General features: G+C 38.1%; 1 protein-coding gene across 6 annotated transcripts in view; it reads right to left on the bottom strand.

The window, feature by feature from the left end:
* Positions 1–18989, bottom strand: part of LOC107569723 (plakophilin-4-like) — a 93716-nt gene that overhangs the window by 21485 nt on the left and 53242 nt on the right. For 5 of the 6 annotated variants that reach the window (XM_016255870.1, XM_016255869.1, XM_016255871.1 and 2 more), the window contains exons 3-7: positions 16353–16465; positions 11038–11072; positions 9704–9918; positions 5593–6049; positions 2016–2207 (exon numbers count right to left, since the gene is read on the bottom strand). In XM_016255870.1, the coding sequence (XP_016111356.1) occupies positions 2016–2207; positions 5593–6049; positions 9704–9918; positions 11038–11072; positions 16353–16465 (1012 nt within the window). The remainder of the gene's footprint in view (positions 1–2015; positions 2208–5592; positions 6050–9703; positions 9919–11037; positions 11073–16352; positions 16466–18989) is intronic. The other variant, XM_016255875.1, reaches the window with a different exon arrangement.

Below are 18989 nucleotides of genomic sequence, written 5' to 3'. Positions count from 1 at the left end.
TGTTAAGACTTTGTGTTGAAATGTTTTGCCACTTTTTTATTTTTTTTACAATGATCTTATCTTTTCATTGCTATAAAAAATATATAGAAGGCAGACAGACTGCGAGTGCCTCATTACTTGATTTGCATTTGCCGATTTGATTACACTTTTCTCTGATGATCATTAATTAGCACATCAAGATGATTTTGTTTAGCCTGAAGCCCAATAAAAGCTCAAATGAAGGGGTTGAAAATATGTGTTGCCATATCAAGGTGTATTTTGTGAAATTCTATGTGCATTTAAGCGTGTTTTGAATGTTCTGTTGCACAATAACTGAAGCTGAGTTTTCATGGAAATAGTGTAGGCCTAATGAAAATCAAATATACTTTTTGAGTTATTAAATTTTTTTAGGAAGGTTTGCCAAGTGACTTCAAAAACAAGACACGTTTTAAAAATTAATAATTTTAATTTAATACATTTAAATTACTAAAATAAATGTTAAAAAGTGCAAGCTGAACGTCACCCTGAAACATAACTGTTACTTATCGGACTACTGCTTTGAGACATTTATTCAAGAATTTCATAATAAACAGGAAAAAAAAACAATTAGGCCTACTGGAGAAATGCGGCAGAGCGTGATCTGGGCAGGATTTGGTTTACTGGTGAGCATGAGCGGAACATTAGCGGAGCGTTTGCTTTGGCTGTGAGCAACTGAGTGGAGCGCACTCCCACAAAGCAGGAATATTGAGCTGAGCGTCACACCACTCTGCTTCGCTCACATGCTCTGATGTGCTGGCGTATCACAGCATCAGGCAGAAGTGGGCTATGAGACATCTATGTATTTATGTCTAGGGTTTGAGAAATTTATTTCAAGTTTTGAGGTCTATACTAATTAGCTACTCAGTTAAATCAGGTGTGTTTGATTAAACAGGCATACAAAGTGTGCAGTGTTTGGAAGTGAAAACTGATGCTTTCAAAAAATGTGCTGTTTTGGGAGTACAAGTAGATACTTTTATAATTAGAATACTTTTTGTAAAAGAAACTACAATTTTCAGCTGTGGCGAATATCCCGAGTCCAGATTAGCGTCGCCCTGGAAACGCCGCTGCCACACTGATCACCGACGCACAACACCTGTGAGTGGCGCACCTGGAGCTCGTTCCCGCTGGCCTTAAAAGCCAGGAGAAGAGACACCAGGAGGAAAGCACCCCGGAGCTCCAGGCGACATTAACAATTGTTTCTCCTTGTTCACAGACTCTGAAGGCACCCTGGGAGAGGGATCTGCACCACGGCACTTCACCCCACGAGCACCACGCTGAGACGGGCACCGAGCACCGAGCACCATTCATCAGGGCACGTGTGATCAGTGTGCGGGCTAATAAATCACCCTCCGGGGCTCTTTCGACCAGTACCGAGTCTGTGTTCTCATTCACCCCGCGACACAGCAAATTCAAGTGATGAACTAGACCAGTGTTTCCCAACCGGGGTGCTGTCTGTCGAGAGCAGGGGTGCCGTGTAAAAAAAAATCATTTTTTAAAAATATTTTTAAAATGTTCAAAAAAGCATCTATTATATAATATCCATTTCCGATGTCGCCAATAATTATAGATGCACCGAAATTTCAGCTGCCAAAAATTAGTTCACCGCTCAGGATTCACTTTCACGCGGTATGACCATAGACTGTATAAGGGTATGACGCTCTGCGTATTATCCCGCTCTATGCATGTGCGCTCCGCTCAGTCGCATTATCTATACTTTTCAAATGATCATATCGAAGTTAGAAATTCAAATATTGTGACAAAATTAATTTTGTAGGGTGCCACAAGTTTGTTAAAATTTCTAAAGGGTGCCGCGACTAAAAAAATGTTGGGAAACACTGAACTAGACTACAGTATGGACTATTTTCAACATTTTAAATAAATATTATTCATAAAATGATACATACAATTAATTACATTAGATGTTATACACAGTTGTTTTTAAATTTTATTTTTATACAGTTCAAATAAAGCAGCAGAAGAAAAAAAGATTTTCATACCAAAAGACGACCTGTAGAGTGCACTCTGTGGACTGTGGTTCAGGTCTGAAGCTGTCTGGCTGAGGCTGTGGTAGAGGGGTCCCTGGAAAGTCCGGCCCTCATAAATAGGTCCTATATGGCGGTCAGGGGAAGTGGCTGACCTCAGATCAGCACCTATCTGACTGTGTTGACTAGTGTAAGATGCTCGCACACCTAATGATGACAATACAATACAAACAGTTAGAGAGACCACCACTCATATACTCAACTGACATACACTTATTAAACTGTATATACTATATATATATATATATTTACACTTAGTACTGGTCTGCTTATCTCTAATGATTGGAAATGTATTCCTTTACCTTCTCTGGGTATTAACAGCTCCTTTGAATCACATTCAGTCACTATTACCCACCCTTTTAAAATACATTTTGTAGTTGTTTATCGACCCCCAGGACCACAAAGTCGCTTCTTGGATGAATTAGATGTGCTGCTCTCAACCTGAACATCTCAACCGGAGAATGGTACCTAGTTATGCTTGGAGACTTCAACATCCACCTAGATAAACCTCAGCCTGCAGACGTCCACACTCTGCTTGCTTCTTTTGATCTCAAGCGAGTATTAACTACGGCTACTCACAAATCAGGCAACCAACTGGACCTTATTTACACACAACACTGCTCCACTGATCATGCACTGGTTACTCCCACTGCACAACTTGGATCACTTCCTCCTCACTCTTATCCTCAACATGGTTCCTGACACAACACATACCCCTCCACATGTCAAAGTCATATACACCTAGGATGCATCGAGGTGAGTAAAACGCAGCCAAATTTTCATTTTTGGGTGAACTAACCCTTTAATGTGTATCAGTCACTCCTCTCTTCCTTCTCTGCTAATGTCTCCACTGCTAAAAGGACATACTATCATAACAAAATTAACAATTCGTCTAACTCTCGCATACTCTTTAAAACATTTTCCTCCCTCCTTTGTCCTCCTCCTCCCCCTCTTCATCAACTCTAACAGCTGACGACTTAATCACGTTCTTCATTAATAATAATAATAACAGATTGTGGTATGGAAAATTGTGCACTGATGGTACCATCAGTGCACAATTTTCCATACCACAATCTGTCAAGCACATCTTACCAGCAAACACACAAACAGTAAGATTGAAAGTCCAGGTCTGGGACAAAAGTAACCAATACAATCTAAACTAATGTTCAAGTTTGAAGTTACTAAAGAAATCAATACATTTGTTCAGCAAGAATGTATTAAATTGATCGAAAGTCTCCATTAAAACATTTATTCTGTTACAATAGACTTCTATTTCAAATAATGTTTGAATGTTTGACACAAACTGTCAAACACATCTTACCAGCAAACATACCCTCGTTTTCATCCTTCTCTTCACTCTCTGAGGCAGAAGTCTCCAAACTCATCCTTTCTAATCATCCTACTACTTGTCCGCTTGATCCTATTCCAGCTCATCTCCTTCAAGCCATTTCTCCTGCCGTTGTACCTGCACTCACTCACATCGTTAACACATCCCTTCACACTGGTGTTTTTCCCTCAGCATTTAGACAGGCTCGTATAACCCCACTACTTAAGAAACCCACCCTTAACCCATCTCTTTTAGAGAACTACAGACCGGTTTCCCTTCTTCCTTTCTTTGCAAAAACACTGAACGAGCTGCATTCAACCAAGTCTCTGCCTTTCGTACACAGAACAACCTCCTCAACAGCAACCAGTCTGGTTTCAGAAGTGGACATTCAACTGAGACTGCCTTGCTCTCAGTTGTTGAAGCCCTAAGACTGGCAAGAGCGGATTCCAAATCTTCCAATACTTATCTTGCTAGATCTGTCCGCTGCTTTTGACACGGTTAACCACCAGATCCTCCTGTCAACCCTATTGGCAAAGGGCATCTCAGGAACCACACTCCAGTGGTTTGAGTCTTACCTCTCAGATAGGTCCTTCAAAGTATCTTGGAGAGGTGAGGTGACCAAGTCGCAACATCTAACTACTGGGGTGCCTCAGGGCTCAGTTCTTGGACCACTTATTTTCTCTGTCTACATGGCATCACTAGGTTCTGTCATTCAGAAACATGGCTTTTCATATCACTGCTATGCTGATGACAATCAACTCTACCTCTCACTCCATCCTGATGATCCTACGATAGCTGCTCGCATCTCAGCTTGAAGGACCATCACCTTCAACTCAAACTTGCCAAGACAGAACTTCTTGTGGTTCCATCAAACCCATCGTTTCATCACAACTTCACCATCCAGTTAGGCACATCAACCATAACTCCTTCAAAAATAGCCAGAAACCTTGGAGTTATGATTGATGATCAGCTGACTTTCTCAGACCACATTGCTAAACCTGCCCGGTCCTGCAGATTTGCTTTATTCAACATGAAGAAGATCAGGCTCTTTCTTTCGGAACATGCTTCACAACTTCTTGTTCAAGCTCTTGTTCTGTCCAGGCTGGACTATTGCAATGCTCTCTTGGCAGGTCTTCCAGCCAGTTCGATCAAACCTTTACAATTAATCCAGAACGTGGCAACAAGATACATTTTTAATGAGCCAAAAAGAATGCACGCCACACCTCTGTTTATCAATTTGGCTACCAATAGCTGCTCGCATAAAATTCAAGGCATTAATGTTTTCCTACAAAACCACCACTGGCTCTGCACCCCTTTACCTAAATTCATTACTTCAGACTTATGTGCCTCTAGAAGCTTGCGTTCTGCAAGTGAACATCGCTTTATTGTGCCATCCCAAAGAGGCACAAAATCGCTTTCACAGACTTTTCAATTAAATGTTCCCTCCTAGTGGAATGACCTACCCAACTCAATCCGAGTCCTTAGCCATCTTCAAGAATCGGCTAAAACACATCTCTTCCATCTTTATTTGGCCCTCTAACTCTAACATTCTCTATTCTAATTCTATTCTTAATAAAAACGTGTCCCTTTTAGACTTGCACTCTATTCATTTACTACTTGTTTTCTTAAAGAAAAAAAAACAACCTAACACTAGCTTTTCTAATCTTTTTGTATTCTATCTATTTGTTTTCTTTTTATTTATTATATAATTAACAAAAGCAAAAAGGCCTCTAACACTAGCTTGCTCTATTCTGGTTTCTTTTTATTTATTATATAATTAAAAAAACCCTTGATAGGTGTACTGCCTAACTGAGACTTGTTATATCACTTGCATATCATTGCTCTTTTGTTGATTTTGATTGCTTCCATTTCATTTGTAAGTCGCTTTGGATAAAAGTGTCTGCTAAATCACTAAATGTAAATGCAAATTAAAGTCTGATTACTGTAAAGGATACAAAGAAAATCATAATTTCAAAATAGAAGATAATTTGAAGAATATTTTGGTTGCCATTGGTGGATCTTTTATGTTCCACAGAAATGAAGTTTGACATGAGAATGAGTAAATGATGATAACATTTTTATTTCTGATCCCCTATCCCTTTAACTTAGGGTGATTTTCTCCAATTAAATTGACATTAAAAAAACGAAACAGAATCATTGTCATTTGGATTCATATAAGTACTTAGTATTCGCTGTTTTACTTACCTGTTAAGCTGTCTGGTCGTGGGTCTATCCGCTCGTAGATCTCATAGCTGTGTGTAATGTATGGATTAGGTACGTCATGCAGAAACGTTCTTGACATCATCGACCCATAATGCTGGGGTACTGCGGTCATCCCTGGCCCTACCTGCTCGTCATCTCTCACAGAGCCTACACCTCCACAATAGGGTGACGTGGTGCGGCTCGAGCGGGAGGAGCCCATTCTGCGCAGGGTGGCAGGAGAGGCCTTCTGTGGGACTGCAGACAGGGGGGTGCTTGTGAAAATGGAGGATAGAGGTTTAGGTTCAGTCGTAATCGGCAACCCATAGGAGCTTCCAGGGGTCCGAAGAGACTCTCGAGACGGAGAGACGCTGCTTCCGTACAGCAACTGAGCACGAGTGGGCATTGAACCAACTCGGCGCATAGCACGACCCGGTTTAGCCCTGTCCATCATTCCTGACACCTACAAGAGGACGCAAACATCCTTTACAGCATCTACACATAGATAATTATGATTAAGCTGCAATTATGTTAAAGGTGACATATCATGAAAATCTGACTTTTCCAGGTTTTAAGTGCTATAATGAGGTCCCCGGTGCATCTACAAACCAAGGAAACGTGAAAAAGATTAACCCAGTAACTATGTTTGGTAAGCATTTTTCTGCAAGCGTCTGAGAAAATGAGCGTGTCAGATTTTGCTCCCTTGGTGACGTGGCAAAGGGATCTCATTATAATATTATCACCCCTTAATCTGTAAATTTCCACCCACGGCGCTGTTATTGTGTTTTCGCAAGCGACAACGGTGTACCAGCTCTAATGCCATGGCGAAAGTTTGAGCAAAACATGCTAACTGTTCTGTCTTTGGCTGCACAGACGAGCACAGAACACTGTAGAGTCCCAGCCTCAGAGGAGACAAGCAGTGGATTTATTGATTTATTTACTGTATATTGCTGCTTCCACACAGATCTAAAAAAAACATGCAATTTATTTCCCAGCTGTTTACCTTCACAGCCATAACTGACTGTTTTTGTAACTTGTGTGTTTTTAACGTAAACTTGTGTGTGAATGACAACTTAGTTTAGTACTCACATGCTGTGACAGCCGCTTTCTGTCTGTGTGCTTCGGATGTGTGCTCTCAGAAAACCGTATATCAGAAGTTTAAGTTTTAGATAAACATGATAATCGGAACCAAAACAGATGTTTTTAGCAGGTGCGAGCCGTAATGGCGCAGCTTTATTCTGGAAAAGGGGGCGGAGAGCAGCAGCACATTTGCATTTAAAGAGACCGGCCGAAAAACAGTGTTTCTGCTTCCACTCAAAATAGGCATTTTCAAAATGATATAATAAATGATCTGTGAAGTATTTTGAGCTGAAATTTCACAGGCACATTCTGGGGACACCAGAGACTTATTACATATTGTAAAAAGGGGCATAACATGTCTACTTTAAAATGAAAAAAAAAAGATCTGCTGATATAACTTATCAATCTTCTTAGAACAGATTCCACTGAAAAAAGGGCATATAACTTGTCAATTACTCTAAAAAACTGTTTATACTTGACTCGATAGATTTAATTTTCTGTCCTGTTATTGGACAGAAGTTTTACTGGTGTGTAATTTAGACTTTTTATTTCAAATACAATCTCAGGTTTTAGTCCTTCAGGTACCGATTTATCAGTTTGCCTGTCAGAAAGTGTTTCTCGTGTTCTCGGCTGTCTATTTTAGAGCCGTCTAGTTTTGTTTTGTAAAGCTTTGACACACTCTACTGCTTCGGCTTTGTTTGTATACCTCATAAGTGTGTCTTCTTCTATGAGATCGAGCCGGGAAGGAAGAATTACAGTTACATAGCAAGTGCCAAAACCTTTACCAAATTTTGTGCTATTTTGATGAAGTAAAAAAAAAAAAAAGAAATATATATTTTTTTCCTGTCAAAATTGACCGAAGATCACCCCAGGTTAAGGTAATAAAGTGGATGAAGTGCAAAATGCTTTGTTTTGACAGACTGTTTTTTTTTAATTTTTTTAATCAGATTTTTGGTGTCTAAATATGGTGTCTTAAACGTAAGTCTCTTAATATTAACTTCTTGTCTATTGAACTGTTGTATAAAGTCAATATCACATTTGTAATCACGCTGACTTTTGGAGAAAAAAACAGCACTCTTCGTGTGATATTAACTATATGAAATTATATAAATATATAAATTTTCTGCCCCATATCATAAATTATGTGATAATTCTAAATGCATTTTAATACACTGATTCATGCAGTGAAAGAACGCACTCTAAATGCGCACGCGCAGTAGTCTAACCTGCTAGACTTCATCACCTAATGTATGAGCACACTTTGTAGGTGTGTTTTGTGTTTGCTTTTCGCGATTTTTTTTCCTGTCAAAATTGACCGAAGATCACCCCAGGTTAAGGTAATAAAGTGGATGAAGTGCAAAATGCTTTGTTTTGACAGACTGTTTTTTTTTAATTTTTTTAATCAGATTTTTGGTGTCTAAATATGGTGTCTTAAACGTAAGTCTCTTAATATTAACTTCTTGTCTATTGAACTGTTGTATAAAGTCAATATCACATTTGTAATCACGCTGACTTTTGGAGAAAAAAACAGCACTCTTCGTGTGATATTAACTATATGAAATTATATAAATATATAAATTTTCTGCCCCATATCATAAATTATGTGATAATTCTAAATGCATTTTAATACACTGATTCATGCAGTGAAAGAACGCACTCTAAATGCGCACGCGCAGTAGTCTAACCTGCTAGACTTCATCACCTAATGTATGAGCACACTTTGTAGGTGTGTTTTGTGTTTGCTTTTCGCGATATACTCGATAATATCAAATCGCACATCGTTAAAACAACAATTACATATTGCTAGATATAATCGCAGACCATACATATCGCACACCCCTATGTTTAGATTTGTATAATGCATCGTCTTCTTATCGATCCACCAGTTCACATTTAATACTAGAACCGCCAGAGGTCGCTGTATACCTAAAAGCGCCAGCGGGTAAATTTTACCCACGCACATGGCAACTGTATTTATATGGCTAAAGAACATATTATTTCACTGTATTATGCTACTGTCTTCACTAAGAAGTGTCTAGAGTAATGAAATTATTATGTCTAGTCATCAACTATATTTATCCTGTTGTTTTATGTTCAAGACTTTTTAATGCAGGCTACACTAATCCATAACTGTCAGTAGCCTAAGCTAAAAAAAAAAAAAAAAGTCTGCACTGACAATGGAAATTAGAAGGTAGTAGCCTAAATATTGGGTGGTATAATATTATAATACAATGTCATTAATCAATATATTAAGATAACCCATGCTATGAATGACTAAAACAGCCTATAGACAATAATGAGCAATAATAACTCGTAACCACACTGCATAGGATGATAAAATGAAAAATTCAAGCACACAGCTTCACCTAAATATTTATTAATTTGTTTAGTTATATCATTTATAATTTGAATAAGAGAACACCATTAAACTTTGGGTAATCAAAAAATGGTTTTATTCATTATATCATATAGATCTGATTTTTTTCTTCTTCAGGAAACGGCCAGACTAGAATAACAACACAGTAGGTAACAGTCACATTCAGCCATATCGCAATTCTGGTCTTTCCGTCCCCAAATTTAAGACCTCTTGAAATCATAATTAAGACTTTCTTGTACAATTTAAGACTTTTTAAGGCCTTAAATTTGATACAACTAAATTTAAGACTTTAAGACCCCGCGGAAACCCTGAGTAAAGCAAAAAATAATGAATGTAATATTTGAAGTATTTATACATCATAGTAATGTCTGTTTTTTATACTACAGTATGGTAATGAAGAATCAGAAGAGTATCACAACTGAGAATAAAACGAATCCTATACACAAAAAACTAAGACACATTATTATAATGAGAATTTAGGACATAGGGATAATGTTCATAACTGTCATGAAAAAAATTAATAATATAATGATAATAATAAAACGCTTCAGGAGAGAGGCTTCATTTTTTTTCTTGTACTTTTGATTTTCTGGTGAAACATGACCAGCACATGTTTTTCAAGGGATTAAGCTCTTAAGAAGTGAGGGATGTGAGATCTACCTGTAGCTCAGGTGTTCGGGGGTGTCCTGCAGCCTGGCCCTCAGCCCTGGAGCCCCTCTGCAGCCTGGAGCTTCCTCCTGAAGCAGGTAACGTGTTCTGAAGTCTCTGCTGACACTCACCCTGTGCCTGACCGCTGTAGTAGCTCACAGCATCCTGATAACCACTATCAGAGTAAGAGTTCATCTGGGCAGAACTGTGAGAGTTCCCCACAGACCCTGAGACCGACAGTAAACTGCAGGTTAGACACTTCATATTTAAGGTGCCTTTACACTAGAGGTTTGGTGTGGACCCACACCAGTTTGTTTTCCAAGCTTTATTTGGTCAAATTTAGCAAGTGTGAAAGCAAATCTGTCCAAACTTGTGGAGGTAAACTGGTATTGATGGCATATAATTTGCATGTGTCTGCTTGCGATATAGAACTGCATTTGGAATATTGAAATACAAATTACAAGGGTAAACATTTGCCACTAGTGCTCAGGGTGGCATTCATGTGGATTTCGACTTGAGGAAAGAAGTCATAATGATAGACAGACAAAGTAATGGTCAAAGCCTTCAATCCACTGTTAATATGCTGTCTAGTTGTAGCAGGCGACTTTGTTACAAATACTGTGTTGGCTGTGGTTCACAGTACAAAACTGGTCACCAGCTTCTTCTATTGTCTACATATGCTTATGGAAAATGCCATCTTAATCTGTGACAGTTGTTTATTCCTCTGTGATCCACCATGCACGGTGCTGTTTTACTTGTCTACAATGGCAAGCATTTGGTTCAACAGTGTACCATCACCCTCTAGAGGTGAAATAAGACAAGCCCCTGGACTGGACTTAACTTCACACAGTTTGTTGTGAAGTGACAATGCTTTGTACATGAAGAGGATCTAAAATTTGGCAGAGAAAAGCTAAGGTATGTGTACAGAACGCGTTACTACATACTCATGGCTCTACATACAGTCATAAATCAACCTACAAGGAATTATTTGGGAATTTGCTGAAAGCCAAGAATATATCTTAATATCTTAATTGGCTGTTTTGAATAAAATGACAAATTAGTGCACTGTGCAGTTCCAGTATGTTTTTGTTTTCAGGGTTGAGGGCAATCCAGCTTAATCAATTTCATCACGTGTGGGTTTTGTTTACTTAAGGGAGTGACAACCACAATTTTTCAAAGACTCTCAACCATATTTTTGTCAAAGCCTGCTGTATAAATAGAACTGTACTGCTCCACTCTTTACTGAGGTATAAAAGCTGTCATCGATTAATTAATGATTAAAATGCCATTGTTCTTTGACTGGCTAAAACTGGGTTTATTCATGCATTCACTCATTCATTCCATACCTGCAGATCTCCAGGGAAGAGACATCTCAGAGGAACTAAAAAAAAGAGAAACAAACAGAAAATAAGTTTATTTATGTTACTGTCACATAAAATCACTGCCAAAACTGTGGAATGAGATGCGAGAGCCACACCGGAGGATAACACCAAAATCTGCAATAGCAAAAGCTTTCACTTGACTTTTTGATATGGTTTGCAAAATGTTCATATGAAAGTCATTTTACATCCTTTGATGGTAAGAAAGTCACACAAATCTAAAGTAACATGAGGATGAGTTAATGATGAAATCTAACAAGCCATGAGGTAACAACAAAATTCAAGATATTATCAATAACTGAGCAGTACATACTGCTCTAAAACTGAGCAGGAGTGAGTGACTTGGCTTAAAAAAACATCCAAAACGGTGTTTTATGAAATTCAAAAATTCCCAGAAGTTTTCTGTAAGGGGTAGGTTTAGGTGTAGGGTTGGTGTAGGGTGATAGAAAATACAGTTTGTACAGTGTAAAAACCATTACGCCCATGGGAGTCCCCGTAAACCACAAATGCAAGTATACACACACACACTGCAAATTTTATGTATATATATATATATATATATATATATATATTATATAATACTCCTGGTCACATACACATACATACATGCTGATATAAATATATAAAAACAGCTTTATCGACTCTGCAGCATATGCACAGACTATTGGACCACACATAATATGAATACAAAAACAACATTTAAAACGGAATTGAAGTCAAGATTTCAGAAATTATTGAACGGAATACAAATAATAGAGGCTACACGGTTTATTCCAGCACACAAGCAAGCATGCTTGATATATCAAGACGTGATCCCCCAATCAAAACTTCACACTTGCACAAGAAGGGAATTTTCTGCTTACATTTCCCCCAACCTAGAAACCATGCACACACGCTGTCTTGGAAAAATAGTGCTGGTTATCTGAAAACACTGGTTAACTTGGAGTTTAGCGATAACCAGTGCGATATTCTGTTCAAAGAAAAGTGTAATACAGCAAGTCATTCGCAAGGCTGCTTGTGTTATTTTCTGCTTCTAAAACTAAAACCATCGACTGTAATGTCCGTGATTGTGGTTCCTTAATAAATAAACTTGTATAACCTTTGTTCTGCATACAATGTTTCTGGGCTTGTGATAGTGCAAGCTCTTATGTTTTAATAGAAAAACATGATAATCTGGAAATGTTGAAATAGTAGCTATATTACTGTTTCAGCTTTTGAGTTGTAAAGTTTTCATAATTATAAATTACACAACTTTCTGCGAAACTATTGACTGCCCAAAATCTGATGTCAGGCTCTGACAAATATCTAGCCAAAAAGTTGTGCATGCTTCCTAGAATGTATATACATTTGTTGTGCTTCACGCAATATCCACCAGGTGGCACATGAAAAAAACATATGTGTGTGTGTGTTTGTTCACGGTGTGTTGGATGGGTTAGTGCAGAGTACAAATTCAAGTATGGGAACACTATAGTTGGGTACACGTCACGTCACGTCACTTCAACAAAGTAATAATAATAATAGGACAAGGTTGCAGTTACTACAATGCTGTTTAAACAAAAATAATTAACTGTAATTCTACTGCTCAAATACTCTACTTTCGAGTGGCAAAGCTAATTTTTAGGATTGTAGCTAGTGCTTGAAGTGGAAAAAAAGTGAAGTACTTTACTTTAAATAAAGTACTTTTTAATTTTCATAATTCACTACACCTCTGACCACCGCATAATCTAAAACACCTTTAGATTATGATGATGCATAGCCAGCATCAATTATAAAACACTCTTGCTTTCAAGACAAATACATGCTAAAAAGAATAATTGACTGATATCTGGACACAAGTCACTCTGCATTATTAGCATTATTAGTAATTATCTTTACTGGATCCTTGGACTTTCCATGAATTTACTGGTGTGATCACAAAAACCTGCTTCTTTTCATTTTTAAGGTATTGTTTTCGTTATAATGTACCTATTCAAATTGGTAATCAATAATTTATTATAATCCTACGCCTCCCCTGACATGCTCTCATGGTAGGCAGACACACTCTGTTGAGAGGTGACTGGTAGTGTGATTTATATAGTGTCATTTCTAATCACTTTGACTTGGAGCAACATGTGCCAGAACACTAAAGATACAGAAAGTGTGTACCGGCCCACTTCAAGCACCGATCGTAGCTTGTGGCCACGGCCCTGCTTTGATGTGGTGTGACAGACCAGACGCTACAGCTCGCTGGAGAAATAAACGCTCTAAGAGTAGCCTATTTCACTAAAGATATGCACTGTATTAGCCTACACATTTATTAGATTTTACTTAACCTGTTAGTGATACCTTAATTATTTAAAAAATATGTTTTTTTTACAAGTTTGGCATAAAAACATGTCATGACACTGTGTAAATGATTACATTTCTACAACAAATTGGAGTAGAAACAATTTTATAATTAGATGTATAATGTAGAAGTTACACGTCAGCATACTTTTTTTTGATTGTTTATTATTATATCTCAATTAACAATCAATCTCCGCACACCTGACGGCAATCGATAGGTAGGAAACAAAGACCACAAAGATCAAAACTCAAGGAAAAACAAAACAATTCCCGCACACTGTCAATTAGTGCAAACGTATTAAAAAGGGTTAATAACAAAGTTTCGGTGACCTTCATCGGGTATCTTCAAACATGAAATTACAATTTAAACCACATTTAAAAAGAATTCATGACCAATCACTGCAAAGGACCGTCGCTTAGTAATAACCCACACTGGGTACATAATTAACATCTATCACCAAAATTTTTTTTTTTATAACATCACATTAAACAGTGCTTCATCGTTCATGCCTAGAGGAGATCAAGTCTGAAGGGTAAAAATCCAAAACAGCTCAAGTCGCTGTAAGAGTAATTCCATATCTCCCCCTCTAGGTGGCATATTAACCCTTTCAATCCCACAAAAGCGTAGAGTAGAAACATCATGGTTGTGGGCAAGAAAATGGGCTGCAACTGGATAATTCATATATATTCTCCTGATAGAGCTCTTGTGTTCACTAACTCTGCTTAAGTTGACGAGATGTTTTACCAACATAGCTTAAACCACAAGGACAACGAATCAAATAAACAACATGAGTGGAGACACAAGTTATCACAGAGTTGATTTTATATTTTTTACCGGTTCTCGGATGACAAGAAGGAAGTTTTGGATGTATTATTGCACTGAGCGCAATTACCACACTTATAGTTGCCATTTGGTATAGGACTAAGTAATCTCTGGGAAGAACCAGGAGTATCACTTTTCAAACGAGCATGCACCAAATAATCTATTAAATTAGTCTGTACACAATTAACGGAGGATGCTGAAAGATAGAACTCAACTCAGGGTCAGAGGATAACAAGTACCAATATTTTTTTTTAAATCGATCTCATCAAAAAAGACTTAGAAGAATGAGTTGTAATAAAAGTAAAAGAACATTTCTTTACTTTTTTTGTTTTATTTTTTAACAACTCAGAGCGTGTTTTTTGGAAAGAGGTATTAAACACTTCATCAATCCAATCAGAAGTATAACCTCTATCTAAAAACTTATTTTTCATGATTTTGGATTTTTCAATAAAATCTTCATCGAAATAACAGATCCTCCTCAATCTATAAAACTGGCTTTTCGGAAGTCCCTTTTTTAAGGAAGTCGGATGAAAGCTGGTTGAAAGCAACAAAGTGTTGCGATCCGTATCTTGTGTACAAAGTCGTTATCAACTTGTCTTCATTTTTTTGAACCCACATATCTAGAAAATGCACTAACCTGCAGACGAACTAACCTCGAAAGTAAATTCTAAGTTCTCATCAAAGTTATTAAGAATCGACACAAATTCCTCAACCTCATTTGATATATCATGATATAGCATCAATATACCTAAACCATTTAATAATACGTGAACAAAAAGGATTTTTTCCGGCACTGAAGCAATGTTCAAAGTAACCCATAAGCAAATTGGCATAATTAGGGGCAAAAATCGAACCCATAGCTGTACCAGTAATCTGAAGAAAAAAATCCTTGTCAAAATTGAAATAATTATACTTCAAAACATACGAGGCCATCTCAATCAAAAGCTCCGATAACTTTGGAGGTTAATTCGTCTAGAGTGCATTTTCTAGATATGTGGGTGCAAAAAAATGAAGACAAGTTGATAACGACTTTGTACTTTGACTAAGCACTACAATAGTGCAGTAATAGGTGATCAAATGTACATAAAATATGTAATAATACTATTCATAATTAATATTAGATAATTATTAACTGAATAATTAATATAACATTTTATCTGCGTTTCAGTACACATTTTTTTTGTGTTTATGTTCCCGCGTTTATGTTCTACGTTCGTGTTTAACTAAGCAGATCATCAGCTTCAGTATTGGTCATGTCTTTCAGTGCCAGAGCCCTCCTCGTGGTCTTTGACTAGCATTCTCACTGGCCACCTCTGTAAAGCAGCCTCCTAAAAACCACAAACAAAACACCTGCAGATGTACATGTGCACTTTTGTAATCTTTTCTGTGCTAATCGAAACATAGACTTTAAACAATGTACACAGAGCCAAGCGAAAGGCACACTGCCCATCAACAGTGCATTCTGATTATAAAACATCAAAAGAGTATTTACCGTTGAAATCAGAGGTAGAATCTGAATATTTTGGGGTAATATAATAATGCTTTTTTTATTATTATTTTAACCTTTTTGACTCGAGGACCCCCAGCTGTCCAACACAATATTCAATATAATGTAAATGCACACTATCTGTGGTCAACAGGGTAATGGCGCAGTTGTGTTTTGTGTGTGTGCGAGTGTGTGTGCGTGAGTGCGTGTGTGTGTGTGTGCGTGAGTGCATGTGTGTGTGCTTGAGTGTGTGTGTGCGAGTGTGTGTGTGTGTACGTGTGTGTGTGCGTGCGTGCGTGTGTGTTTTTGTGACATATGAGGACACAAATTTGTACAATGACATGGGTATGACAGGTATTACAAGGAGAAGGTGACTTATGAGGACATTACCCCATGTCCCCATTTTTCAAAATGCTTATAAATCATACAGAGTGAGTTTTTTTGAGAAAGTAAAAATGCACAAAGTTTCCTGTAAGGGGTAGGGTTAGGTGTAGGGCAATAGCACATCCAGTTTTTACAGTATAAAAACCATTACGCCTATGGGATGTCCCCACAATTCACAAAAACAAACCATGTGTCCGTGTGTGTGTGTGTGTGTGTGTGTGTGTATGTGTGTGTGTGTGCACGCATGTGTGTGTGTGTGTGTACCCGCCACTAGCAGCTCCTGGGGATTCTGAACTCAGTCGGCATCGTTCCAGCTGATTGGCCACAATCTGTCGCTCCACCTCCAATTCCAGAGTCAAACGCTCAAACTGTAGCTCCTAAACACAATACACACACTCAGTCTCTGTCTCTGATGAAGAACAGTATCATGATTGAGCCAGCAGTAAACACACGCACTGCATGTACCAAAAATGCTTTAAAATCACGTACACACACCCTAGTGTAACTGTAAGTTAGTTCTGTCCTGCAGCAGGAGGTTATGCACTGCTCTAAAAGGTGACAACTATAGATTCTCAACACACAGAGAGAGCAGCACCCTCTAGAGAACGATCTGTTGACATCAGAGACATCAGCTTCACACTCCCACTGTCCATGAAAAGGAAACTAGCAGACCTGATCCATTAAAGGGGTCATATGTTGCGATTTAAAATTTTCCTTTCTCTTTGGAGTGTTACAAGCTCTTGGTGCATAAAGAAGATCTGTAAAGTTGCAAAGACTAAAGTCTCAAATCCAAAGAGATATTCTTTATAAAAGTTAAGATTCAGCCACTCCTACCTAAAATGGCTGGTTCTAACACGCCCCCACATGTCTACGTCACTATGTGGGAAGATTTGCATAACGCCACCAAAATGTTCACGCAAAGAAAGAAGGCGCAACTTTTAATCTCGCTGTAGTATTGTTGCCACCGCGGCCAGAGCCGTGAAGGCACTGTGTGACTCGTTGTGAAAGCGAAACTACTTTGTTTGTCCTTCCAAAAGAGGACTTTGTCATGCCTAGAGCTGATCCGTGCTGGTCTCTGAGGAAATACATCAACTTCGCACTGTGGATCGCCAGAATGGCTTTCACCGTGGATGAAGCAGAGTCCAGCCCGGGGTCGTCACATGTGGTTGCCGCAAGCCTGCCCACCACCGCTCACTCTAGAATGCTGTGTGTGACGCTGTTTCATTGTGAAAGCGAAACTACTTTGTTTGACCTTCAAAAAGAGGACACGACTAGAAATCAGTGGTTAAGTTGTATTTACAACACTGTTCCAGAACACTTCAACCCAAATATTCAGATGTGTGCAGCACATTTTATGGAGGACTGTTTCCTGATCCTGGTAGAGTAGACTACAATGCCGGCTGTTCTGACTCACACACTGTAAGTAAGTTTTTTATATTTAAAGAATTTGCCACTGACGATTCAAACGCGAGTTTTGGGCAGTGTAGAGTAGGGCTTGTTGTTTGTCATTTCTCTGATCACAAATGCAGACATGGTTTTATGTTTACGCGGCGCGATGCAACGCAACGCTTTAAAAGACAGTATAAGTCATTATAATCCGTAATTATGTCCCCACTGGATGCAACAAATGCCTCGTTTATAATGGGTTTTAATGTTTTTGTCTTGTCGCTCCGGCCGGACAGGGCATCACAGTATGGTAGGGGCGTAACATTTCCGTCACACGCTTGAGGTATTCGCCCAATCACAACGCACTGGATAGCTGGCCAATCAGAGCACACCTCGCTTTTCAGACCGATGAGCTTTGTAAAAAATCGACGCGTTTCAAAAAGGCGGGGCATAGAGGAGAAACAATAATGTACAGTATGTGGAAAATAATGTGTTTTTTGAACCTTAAATACACAAAATAATGTTCTTTTTAGCAACATCATATGACCCCTTTAACTCAAACCCTGTCAGCAATCTTTTTAAACAGACCCTGTATTTCAGTGGGCCTCATGACTGTAGCAAAAGTCCAGTATTTTGGACAATAAACATCTGATAAATGACAATGTAGAGAGCACACATAGCACACAGCCATAAAGCAACACCTGAACTACAAACCACAATTCTCAATTCTTAAACCCCAAGACTGATGTGAGCAAAGGGACAGTCACATTACACTTTCCACTCCATTGGCTTCCATTTATGTGAACGTGGGAGAACAAAAACACAGACTTGCACAAATTTCAATGTGGGGTGGGCAATATGGCAAAAACATCACATCACAATTTCTTTTCAGGCAGGATCACAATCAACAATTTTATCATGATTCTTTATCTAGTTGGTTTTTAAGACAGCTTTACGAGTAACTGAGCAGCACAATATTTAAACAGTATAGCCCAACAAATGACAGAAAAAAGAATAAGAGACTATTTAGGTTAGAGGGAGTTGACACGACTAAAATCTTGTTTATGACGATTCAAAATGATATACATAAGTTTCATTATATCATAATAGGGTTATTTTAATTTTCCTTATTTAACCCTCCGCTTCCTTTGTGGGTCACACTCGGTACCTTTGCGGTCAAAAGTGACTGAAGCCATGAAATGTAACTCCACCCCCCCCCCCCCCCCGGACAGCGACGGAATTTTTTTTTTTTTTTTTTTTTTTTTTTAATTATTTCATTATCACAAATATTTAAACATCTTCTGGTAACAGAACTTCAAAACCAGTCCAAGTTTTTACAACATAAGGATTATTTTTTGTAATACATTTTTCAAACATTTCCATATTCTCAAGCATTTTACAATAGTCATATAAAACTTGTATTTCATCCATCAAAATCTGTTTATATAATAATGTTATTGCTATTTCTTTTTTCTTTTGTTTCATTATATTTCTCCTTCTCCATATTGCAAATCT

This window comes from Sinocyclocheilus grahami, unplaced genomic scaffold, assembly GCF_001515645.1.
Source record: "Sinocyclocheilus grahami isolate Dianchi unplaced genomic scaffold, SAMN03320097.WGS_v1.1 scaffold1375.1, whole genome shotgun sequence".
Lineage (NCBI taxonomy): Eukaryota > Metazoa > Chordata > Actinopteri > Cypriniformes > Cyprinidae > Sinocyclocheilus > Sinocyclocheilus grahami.
Note: the sequence above shows the minus strand (reverse complement) of the source record. Positions and strands in the feature narration are given on the sequence as shown.